Below are 11,827 nucleotides of genomic sequence, written 5' to 3'. Positions count from 1 at the left end.
ATAGTGACGTGGTAATTTATTTTTTAATTTTTTAACGTAAAAGGTTTGGCCAAAAAAATTAATTGGAACTATTTTATTTGAGCGTGATTATAATAGTATCTACTTACTTATTAGAACCACATAGGAAGGGCCTAAATGGTAAAAATCGCATACGCTTCGTCGCTCCCTCAAGTTCGACTGGACTATAGTTTGATCAAACTCTATCAAAACATTAATGAAAATTCAAGACGACTAATACTAATTAAATATATATGGTGATTCAAATCCACACCATAACAAATGACAGTCTACTTGACATTTATCATTCGTTACACAAAAAAAAAAAAAAAAAAAAAAGAAGGGTGGGGATTATATGATTCCTAATAGTTAGGGTAGTAGCACGTGATTGTAAGTGAATTATTGTAGAGTAATCAACGCATTTGTTTTGAGGAGTAGTTGTTGTGATCTCATCGAAGGAACAAGATGGGTTATTCAAAACGCATGTCACATGCAAGGATTAAAAAAGGGAAAAAATTGATTAGTTAAATGATTAAGGGGATTCTTATGTCCACATATCCTTGAAATAATAATTTGTGCGCGATTATCGAATATTCGCACGCATAAGACCGGTCTTATGATTATACTAATGACTCCTTTTCTTTTTTTTCACCATTGCGCTGCAAACCAGCATGTGAGCAGATCTTGGGATTGAATCCCTCTGCACAAGTTTTTCGACAGGTTTTTTCCGTCCTTGTTTTTATTATTATTTATTTATATGTTTTATTAAGGTATTAGGTGAATTGTTTAACAAATAAATTAAAAGTAGTAGTAAGAAAACATGATGTATATATATATAGTTTATTAATTTACAGAGTTCCAAACTTCCAATGCCGACATGCCATATATATATATATTCTACCTTACAAATGTTCATGAAACATGAAATTAACAATGTGTTAATAATGGAAAAAATGTAATTTGTAATTGAAATTAATGTGATGTGCCTGTACTCACTGTTTGCTCCGGTGAATATTTCCCATAACTTGTGAAGGACAGTTTTTTTTTTGCAGGGAGGATTTATTTATTTATTTTTAATTCGGTATATTAAATTGATGTTTGTTAAAAATATATTTGATTTTCACATGCATTTTAGAAGAATGTTGGTTTAGAGAAAAATTTTGTCCACTTGTACGTAAATAGTACCAAAATAACTAGGCCGATATGATTAGAAAGTTGTTATAAACCAAGGACCTGTTTGGATTTGCGATTTAAAAATAAAGATTTTAAAATGTGAACTTTAAAATTTTAGTTTAACATTTAAAATTGTGCATTTTTTAAAAAACAAGTCCTTACATGCTTTTCATTTTTAAATCGCAATTTTTAAAAATGCAATCCTAAACAATTTATATTTTTGGGATTTGATTTAAAATTGAACTTTTTGTCTATAAAATCGTAATGCTAAACACACACTAAGAGTCCGTTTGGGATTGTGAATAAGTACGATTTTAAGAATTGCGTTTTTAAAATCGCCACTCTTTAAAATCGCAAAGGCGTTTGGTAAAATATTTTAAAAATATTTTTTTGTCAAATATTTGTTATGCAAAATCGTGATTTTGGTTTAAATTCGCACTTTTTTAAATAAGCACTCCTAACCTGCTTATAGAAATCACAGATTTTTTTTCTATTTTATATTAAGTGCTTTTTAAATCACAATGCCAAATGCCTTACGTTTTGTAATATCTTTTAAAAACTCAAATTATTCTTGCAAAATCGTAATTCCAAACACAATCTCAATCGCAATATTGTAATGGTAAAAATTATATTTTTATCCTACGATATTGACATAGTAGTTCCAATTAATCTTTAGATAAGTTGTTTTTAAATTAAATTTATAATTAATTAGGATTGCCTTATCAATATTGTAAAATAAAATTTTTAAAATAATTATGACATAAAAAAGTGGCCCATATACAATATATCTGAGCCACATTATCACAACTTCTATACAAATTTTCAAAACATTGTTGGTGCCAAGTTTCAAGAGAAGGTCCAATAGAGTAGAATGGGCTGGGGCCCATAAACAAATACGCAATGAAAGAACTTCTGCAGCACCGCGAGCCCAGCCCATCCCATGAATGTGGTATTGGATAGCTATTGGATCCGAATCACTGGACCTCAGGATTCCGTAATTAACCTTGGCGTTGACTGTTGACTGTTGACTGTTGACTGTGTGCTGCGTGCGAGTCCTTTCTGATAAAAGTAGCTCTCTTGCTAGACAAGTTCTCTAGGGTTTTAGGGTTTTGGCCTTGGGGGCGGATCAATGGACTCTGATGAAGCCAAGCTCTTCGTCGGGGGAATCTCTCGGGTGACAAGTGACGACACTCTGAAGAGACATTTCGAAAAGTACGGCACCGTATTGGGCTCGTCAATTGCGAAGGACCGGGTCACCAAGAATTCTAGAGGGTTTGGATTCGTTTGGTTTTCTGACCCCGCTGCAGCTGGTCAAGCCCTTCAAGACTCGCATGTTATACAGGGAAAAACGGTCAGTTCAAGTGCCTTTTTTTTTCACTCTCTCTCTCTTAAATTTGGAGGTGGAGCAGTTAGTGTCCACACTCTTTTTGGTTGCTGAGAAAATAGGACGACTTTGGAAGGGATTCGGATAACTTCGTGAGCGTCTTTTGTGTACACTGTTTCAAGGGTTTGCTCTTTGAGCTAGAAATTGTTCTCGCTATCTTGCGTAAATTGTTGCAAAAAATGTACCTTTAAAAAAAAAAAAAAATTATTGTCGCTGATTTTTTTTTTTTGGTGAGAAATAAACACTCGCCTCCGACTCCAATTAGTTGGGATAGCTGAGGTCAGTTGCGTGCTAAGGAGTGGAACACCCTTTTTCTTTTTCTTTCATGATTCCTCAACAAAATTAGAATTTATTTTATTTTATTTTTTAACAGAGCTTTAATATATGTATATATTTTTTGGGTTATGTAATTTACTGTTATTTCCTTGATTTTATAGGTAGAAGTGAAAAAAGCAATACCCAGAAGTGAACAACAACACCAAAACCAACCACAGAATAGGGGATTGAGTAAGAGTAGTAGTACTGACAATGGCGATAATCAGTTTAGGACTAAAAAGATTTTTGTAGGGGGTTTGTCAGCTAGTCTAACTGAGGAGGAGTTTAAGAATTACTTTAAGAGGTTTGGTAGGGTAACAGATGTAGTGGTCATGCATGACAGCACAACTCATCGGCCTAGGGGCTTTGGCTTTATCACCTTTGATTCGGAGGAATCCGTGGAGAATGTTATGCAGAATAGCTTTCATGAGCTGAATGGTCGGCTTGTGGAGGTCAAGAGGGCTGTGCCAAAAGAGGCAAATAACGGTAGTGACAGTGGTTTTAACACGAGAATTGAGGGTGGAAGAGGGTCTCCTGGCAGTTACTCTCCTTATAGTCTCAGATATTGGATTCTTCCCGGATATGCGCCCTTTCCTGGGTTTAGTGGTGGTGGGGGCTCCCTTTATGGAGCAAGTATGTATAGTGGTTGGTATCCTACAGGCGGATCTGGTGGTGTTGGTTCTGTGGTTGCTCCACTTGCCCCTAGAAATCCATGGTATGGCCCCAGGGTGATTGGTGCTGGGGCTTTCCCGTTGCCTCATGGCAGTGCTTCCATTTATCCTGCGTACTTTACTGGGGGGGTTGGAGGTATAGGTATGGCTGCAGGTGCATATAATGGGATCGTTGGGCATAGTGAATTGGAAAGCGAATCTGGTTCTTGGTGGCAATGAACACGTTACACGTGCCAGGTGATGCAACACCACCTCGTGTTTAAGGGTTAATGTCAGCTGCTGAATCTTCAGGTTTGAAGGGAAGCAATGGTGCTACTTTTAGCAAGAAAGCCTAAAGAATCTAGATGGATGATTTGAGCCTAACCCTGTAGGTAATTCTAGTCGAACTCTCTGCACCTATTTGGTGGGTATTGAGAGGTTAGTAAATATGTTTACTGATGGGGCTGGGTGATTATTTGTCATTGTTTCTTATGGTACGTAGATTAAACCATCATTGTTCAGATGTCCTTATTGGACATGCTGCTTGCTGTGTGTCATCTCCTGCTTTAATGATTCATTGGTACAGGATTGTGTCTTCTGTAATATAATCGCATTCAAAATCCAACTCCTTTGTGTTTTTCTTCTCTAACTACATGCTAGAATAGTGAAGTGATTGTGAACTAAGGTTGAATGTAAAGCACTTGCATGCTCATTAAAATCATTTTTATTTGTTGTTGTTGTGTCGTGTTGTGCATTGAGTCCCTTATAAAAGAAAAGGGCAAAAAAGGAATATGGTAGAGAGCATTGATTAGCTTTTCAAAATGCATCCTCTCTTCTTGTGCTTGAGTATTATCAAGTTTGAATGTGTTTCAAGTACATTATAAAGATTGTGTATGAAAAACTGCATGCTGTATGCATTTGCAAGGCGTTGTTAAAATTAGAAGGGGACTTTTTCCATAGGATTTCCTCTCTATTGATCAGTGTCGAAGCTAGGAAGGGATTTGGGAGGGTGGCAGCTTTAGGAAACTACCAAAAACCCCATAGATTTTTACAAGTATCTAGTGTCTTAATTTAAGGTTGCATTTGGATGTGAGGATTTAAAATCAAGGGGTTTGAGTAGCAAATTTTAGTATAAACTGTTTGATACGAATTTTGACAGTACATGATTGTTCTGAGTTGGAGAAAAAAGTGAGTTTTGTTTCCACAAATCGTTTATGTTATGAGTTTGAAATAACATCTTACACCTGGTTATTTCAAATTTGTCCTTTACATACTTCATTCAAGCCATTTGAATAAAAAAAAATTGAAATCCAAATCATTCTCTTGAAATGCTTCTATTCAAATGAACCATAAATGAAGTATTGGTATTTGATACAAATATGTGGTACTCTGTTTATGATTTTTGCAGTCACCATATTTGCTCGCATTCTTTATCCGCACATTGTCTGTTATCATTATAGCTTTATCTTGCACCAATTGATTAAACCATTCCTGTTAGGTTATGGTATCAAATTCAAATAAATGAGGAAAGAAATTTTTTCTTTTCTTTTGAATGCAAATGGTCTTTGGATCAAATGGCATTTCCTCTGTCGATAAATGATGGTGAAGGGTAAAGTCATAGGTTTAATCAATCTTGGGTGTTTGTCTTTCCCTGCTTGTGTTTTCCTTCTTTCTATTTTTGTTTTTGTGGGCTTGTCTTTCCCTGTTTTGGTTGGCATGTTAACACATCCTATTATCTCATATTTGGTAGTAGCAAAAGCATCATAAATTGGTTTTTGATAGCCGGTTCTTGTACATCTTTGAAGCAATCCTTGGCTAGTTGGCTTGTTCTGATTCTGCTTCTAATTTGTTTATAATCCAGTTTGTTTATATATGTATTACAAAAATTCTCGAAGCATTTGTTTTTGCATAGAACTAATGTCATCAGAGCAAGGGAAAGATATATTGCAGGGTGTTTGTACAGTGGAGCATAGACATGTTTTAACTTGTTTTTTGAGAGTTGAATAAAACTGCAAATTGATCAGGTTAAAAATTGGCCAAGGGGTAATTATGCCTTAAAACACCAAGAAGCAGTATAAAATTAATTGATAATCAGATTCTCTAAGCAAAGACGCTTGAAAGGGTTAACTATTATTTTTAACTTTTCCCAAATTACATTAGCCTGGTGGTACTTTCTTTAATTATTCATTATTTGTAATACACGTGGAAATACTTGGAGATAAAGTTTTTAGCTCAGCATTCAACTTAATCAATGCACAAGCAGCCAACTAAATTTAGCTTAGAGTTTTCTTAATTATATCTATTCTGCCCTCTCTTCTATGGACAGAGGGTAAGAGGAAAGGCTGTGTTTTGCAATGGAATGGAAGAAGAGAGTAGAACGGTACTGAAATAGATTTAATTGATATGAAAGAAAAAAGTAAGAATGTTTTGTATAAAAAAGTGAAAAAATTTGTTTTGTAGTGATTTTTTTTATTTGAATAGTAATAAAAAGTGATTAATATGATGTAAAAAGTAAGAATGTTGAAGTTGATTTTGAGAATAATTTTTTTGATTTTTGGGTCTGGCCCGACCTTTTGCCAAACACAGTCAAAGAGTAATGTTAAGAATCATATTTTTATTCTCTTAAAGCTGATGTGGCTTTTAAAATTAGCATTAGATTAAAATTCAAGTATGATTTATCTAAAATTTAACAATAATTTTAAAAGTTACATCGATTTTAAGAAAATAAAAAGAAGATAAAAAGATGGTCCGTAGATCCCAATCCCACAAATTCATTTCTCTCATTATTAAATGTTCACAAAAATTTACAACCCACAAAAAATAAAAATAAAAAATCCATTTTTAATCCGGAAAATAAATTAAAGACGATAATTCTGGCCCCCAAAAATTAAAACAAAAGAAGAAAAAAAATCTTCGACTCTCCGTATTCCGTCTTGCAAGCATATCAACGTAAACCCAAAAATCAAAACGCAGAAAGAGGAAGAAATGCTTGTGCTAAGCCAAGCTCCAAACGGAGCTCTATCAGCCAAGAGATGTTCCCTCTCGTCCACTCTCATTCCCAAATTCAGTAAGCCAAATCCTCTTCTCTTCTCCAACCGCAAACCCAGATTCAGTCCCAGACCCCTCTTGAATCTCACTCTCGCAACCAAACAGGATATCTCTAGCTCCTCCTCCACCGGCCCTCCCCCTCTTCAAAATGACGAAGAAACTGTTTTCGTGGGTCAGGAAAATGTTCCTTTGGAGGGCGTTATCCAATTCGACAAACCCGCTTCTTCTTCTTCTCGTTTGAACAAATGGGGGTAGGTGTAATCTCAAAATCTCTGATTTTTCACTTTTTTGGTCTTGGTTGGTAAATTTAATGGTTTTGGGCTGGCTATGTATCTCAGTTGGGTGGCTTTACTCGCTGGTGGGGATGTTCTGGCCTTGCTTGTGTTCGCTGCAATTGGGAGGTTCAGTCATGGCTTCTCAGTTTTTGACACTGAGACCCTGCGCACAGCCGACCCTTTTATTGCGGGTGCGTTTTGTTCTTGTTGGTTTGGCTTGATTTCGACAAAATCAGATTACCTTTATTATTGGGATGTTTTAGAAAATAAAACGAATGCGGGTTATCATCAGGGTGGTTTTTGGGTGGTTACTTCCTCGGAGGTTATGCGGAGGATGGCCGTGGAATGAATGGCCTTTCGAAGGCTGTCGTTGCTACTGCTAAGTCGTGGGCTCTGGGAATTCCAGTAAGTTCATAATGTTGTTTTGTTTTTTCCTTGACTTTCTAAAGTTTTTTCATCAAGTCTGTGAAAGTGTTCACTGAAATTGCTTGTCTCATCTTTATAGGAACTGAATGTTTTTTTTTTGGAAGAACTTCCTATTAAGTAACAACTGTTGGTGATGATCTCAAGAATAGTAGTATTAGAATTGCATTGGGAGTTATTCTAAGATTACCGTGATGCATTTTGTGAGTTTGAATTCCACTTTTTATATGCACTCTTTATCGGTGCAGCTACTCGACTTCCCTGTCATGGTCTTGCATCAGATCATTAAGAGGTATTACCCTCAAAGGAAAAATATGTCACAATTTCCGGCATTTATAAATGGAGACCTTTGTTAGTGTTTGACCTTCCAAACGCTTTTTCACGGTAAAGGACAAGGCTCTCCAACCTGTAAATTTTTTATAATAGTTTTTCACTTCAAAATCGTGATTACTAGTTGTGCTCCACGCATTCTATCTGCCACCCTTGGATGTGCGGCAGATAGATTCAAAGAGATGAAAACAAGATCTAAAAGATTAAAAAAGAAGAAAGTAGGAACATACACTAAAACCCAATTTAAGACAGATCTCAAAAAAGAGGATTTTAGACAAAGCACAGTGGTGTTGCAGTCCTCAAAGAGGCACCAATTCATTTCCCTCCAATGCTCCACATTAAGAATGCAATAATAACTTTCCAAATAGTTTCTTTGGAATGTCCTTGCTCTTGATACTTTCAACAATGTAGCAACTCAAGAATGTTGCTAGGCTTGGTCCACAAAATTCTAAATAAGTTGAGAACCAAGTGCCAAAGATCTTTGTTGTACTCGTAGTGGATGAGGGCATGATTCACGGTCTCATTCTTTTTACATAGGCAAGACAAGTTGACAAGAATAAAACCTCACCTTTTAAGATTATCAACCATGAGGATTCTACCCAAAGTTATGGCCCATTTAAAGAAAGCTATGCGGGGCAAGCCAGAACCTTCCAAACACTTTTCTAGGGTGAAGACGTTCCAATCTCTTAGGCATATAGGTTGGTAAAGGAAAAAGGAACAAAAATTACATGGGTAAACTAGATAACATACTCTAGATTATAGTTAGGCGACCACCCTGAGATAAGTAAATCTTCTTTGAACTAGCCAATCTTTTTTCCATTTTCTCAACGACCCTATCCCAAATAGTTTTCAACTTAAAAGTTGCACCCAAATGAAGCCCAAAATATTTCATGGGTAGAAAAGAGATCATACATCTGAGAATATCGGCTAGCTCTTCTTGAAGTAATACCTCCCCCACTCCGACTAATTTAGATTTCTCGAGATTGACCTTCAAGCGCGAAATAGCCTCAAAATAAAGAAGAATTTTATCCCAAGTTATGGATTTGATCAAGATTTGCATCACACAAAATAAGTGTATCATCTGCAAAAAGAAGGTGAGATATTTCCAAGGGCAGAATTTTGGATTTCTATCTGGAAACCTGCTAAAAGCCTCTATGACAATCACGAAAATGAGAGGCGAGAAGGAGTCCCTTGGTCAAGGCCTTGAGAGCTACTAAGGAGACCGTATGTTAATCAAGGTAGAGAAGTGGGCCATGGAGATACAAGCATAGACCCATTTCTTCCATTCAATACCAAAACCAAGACGCCCCAAAAGATAATAGAGAAACTCCTAGTTGACATAGTTGTAGGCCTTTTCCAAGTCCATCTTGCAATTAGCGCTAGGGACTCCCAATTTCTACTTGCTGTCCAATCACTCATTAGTTATAAGAACTAAGTCTAGAATTTGTCTTTCTCCTATAAAGGCATTATGACTGCTTAATATGAGCGATCCCAACACCTATTTCATTTTGATAACAAAAACTTTAGCCAAAATTTTATAAACACTCCCCGAAAGGCTGATAAATCAAAGGTTCTTTACTTCTAATTCTCAATCTTTTGAGGGATAGGAGTAATGAAAGTAGCATTAAGGCTCTTTTTGAACAACTTGTGCTCATGAAAATTATGGAAGACACGCATAAGATCATCCTTCATTATAGCCCTACAAGACCGAAAGAATGAAATAGAGAAAGTCATTTGGGCCCGATGCTTTGTCACCATCCATACCAAGCAAAGCCCGAAGAATTTCCTCCGCTTGGAGGGAACGTGATGCTCAAAATTTTGAAGATTGTGAGAGCATGGTGACAAAGTTAAAGCCATTACGATCAAATCCCTTCACTTTTGGATGGCTGCTCACAATAGTTTCCGCTTCTAATTTTCTAGAAATTTTGGATTTGTGTGCTTCTTCTCCCTAACATGGGGTTTGTCTTGTACACTTCCTATGCACTTGGTTGCTCTTCTCTGCACTTTTTATAATATTGAATTACTTATTTAAAAACATTATCTAGATTGGATTACTTATTAAAAAAAATGTGTTATCTATTTGACGGAAAGCAGTAACAGAGGTCTTGATTTACGAATGCCTGAAATGAAGGTCTATTCTGATCTGCAGTTATTGGCTTGATAATTTGTGCAAAAATAATTTTTGCAGAATAGAAACTTGTTAATGGAAGATGTGGGAAGAACTTTGTCTCCAACATAAAGGTTCAACAAACAAATTTTACGCAGGGAAGAGTAGTCCGAATGCTCTTATAATCTGCATCTTACCCCATGGCATTTCATGCTACCTGATGTAGAAATCCAACTACAGTTGATTATAGGTTACATTAGTTTTACATCAAGCAGTATAAGCAGAAATCCCCAATATAACAGTAAAAGCAAGACTTCTAGGCAGATCAATTCATCTAGTTCCCATTGAAATAGGATCTGGGCAAGGAAAAACAATTGTAATTCATTGGTTATTGAGGGCATCCTGAAAATGCCAGGGCCAAAATATGCTTTTAAATTCCAAATTACTGGATGCTGCCAAAGGGAATGGGTGAAAAAGAACAGACTTGGGGAATGGTAGAGGCAAATAGAGCCTTTGCACAATTTCGTTTGAACATGAACAGGATCTATATCGACACAGATTCTTAATGGACAACTAAAATTGGTTGATTGGTAATCTATACGATGTACACAGTTTGTTACAACTTGTTTTATAGAAAAGTTGTGTTTCACTGTTGCTTATAATTGATTATTAGGGTTTTATTTTCATATTTATGTAGAATCTGACTATATGATGTGATCTTCCTAGACTCAACAATTTTTGTGTTAAATTGGCTTCGTCTTTTTATGGTTATCAAATGTCTCTTTTGCTGTTTAAGAAGATTGAATGAAAATCATTATATTCCCCAACTCTACTTAGAAGGTCACATTTTCTACCATTTGTGTTTAGTTTCCTGAACACATACATAGAGGTTTTTATATTCTTGAAAATATTGTTAGCATTGTCGTAGTTCTTTGTAGCACATGATCCGCCTATAACTTTGTACATGGGTTTTTTTTTCTTTCTTTCTTCATGTTATTAAGCGAACAAGATACCTGTTAAAACACTGTTTCTGTTGTACATTAATTTCAGCTAGGAATAATTATAAGGGCAGTAACGTCAGGCCATTTTCCACAATATAAATTTATAATAGTAACGATGGGAAGTACTGCTGTTTTACTTATTGGATGGAGAGCAATATTGTACAACATTCTTCCCAATGATAAGAGCAAGAAGAGTGATGTATATCGGCGTGGCAGCCCATTTGAACTATTTGAGGTATGGAATTCTTTCTGCCTACGTATCATATTGAAATTTGTAATATTATGGTGGTAGCTTTTTGCCTCTACGAATGAAATATCTTCCTGCACAATACTTCAATTAATGTTATCAAGAGAGAGAAAACCATCGTTTTGAGGTGAACAGTGCAGGTTTCAGACACTAAAGAATTGCTTCAGGTGGAGTTTCTTGTATATTTTTTGTGTAGGAATTCGTAGAATGTAAAATGCCCACATGTGGCATGCTGGAAAACCTTTGGCTTCTAAGTTTTGCACTGTATGCTAGAAAGTTTGTTAAGATTAAGTTGGTTTCTTGGAAGGAAATTGAGCTTACGAATTGATTTCCTAGTCCTGTTAGTTAATGAGACAGCATGGGGAAAGAGTAAATTTGTTCTTATTAGGTAATAACCCTTTCAACCCCAATTAGCTTAGGAATTGGAAGACAGTTCAAGTATATGAAAAGTTTTTCCTGTCGTTTCCTACTTTCTTGTATATGTTGAAAGATAGAGAAATATTCAGGTACATTTGTCATTTTTTTCCAATCTTTGCTATGCTAGGTTGTTAGTACAGTTTATATTGAACCAGACCTAGATATTTTTTAGGAATTGGCACTGCTCTTTTCAAATGCACTGTGATACTGATTCCTGATAGAGATTCATTTCTTTATTGTTGCAGTTGCTCTCGTCATTAGTGCGGAGGTGGTGATGATGAAAGCCATTTCTTATGTTCTTGTACCATCTTGTCATCCACCTAGACATCAGTTTTCTCTTGGTTCTTCTTCTCTGACTCTTGTACAAGTACCTGCCGTAATGTAACAAGTGAGAATTATTTTGAATAGATATGTATTAAGTACAAATTTTGATTTCTAGAATCCAAGTATCATTACTCTT

At 35.8% G+C, this 11,827-nt stretch overlaps 2 protein-coding genes across 2 annotated transcripts; both read left to right on the top strand.

The window, feature by feature from the left end:
• The first annotated feature begins 2,224 nt into the window (after positions 1–2,224).
• LOC132189712 (heterogeneous nuclear ribonucleoprotein 1-like) lies at positions 2,225–4,251 on the top strand. The gene is made up of 2 exons (XM_059604488.1): positions 2,225–2,521; positions 2,992–4,251. The coding sequence occupies exons 1-2, from the start codon at positions 2,300–2,302 to the stop codon at positions 3,757–3,759; spliced, it is 990 nt and encodes a 329-aa protein (XP_059460471.1). The 5' UTR covers positions 2,225–2,299; the 3' UTR covers positions 3,760–4,251.
• Positions 4,252–6,396: 2,145 nt separating this feature from the next.
• On the top strand, positions 6,397–11,827 carry LOC132190590 (uncharacterized). Its single transcript, XM_059605625.1, has 5 exons — positions 6,397–6,818; positions 6,906–7,033; positions 7,135–7,247; positions 10,753–10,938; positions 11,613–11,827. Exons 1-5 carry the CDS (start codon positions 6,505–6,507, stop codon positions 11,640–11,642), a joined length of 771 nt encoding a protein of 256 aa, XP_059461608.1. The 5' UTR covers positions 6,397–6,504; the 3' UTR covers positions 11,643–11,827.

The sequence above is a fragment of the Corylus avellana genome, chromosome ca8 (assembly GCF_901000735.1).
Source record: "Corylus avellana chromosome ca8, CavTom2PMs-1.0".
NCBI classification, from domain to species: Eukaryota; Viridiplantae; Streptophyta; class Magnoliopsida; order Fagales; family Betulaceae; genus Corylus; species Corylus avellana.
This window is presented reverse-complemented; position numbering and strand designations above follow the sequence as displayed.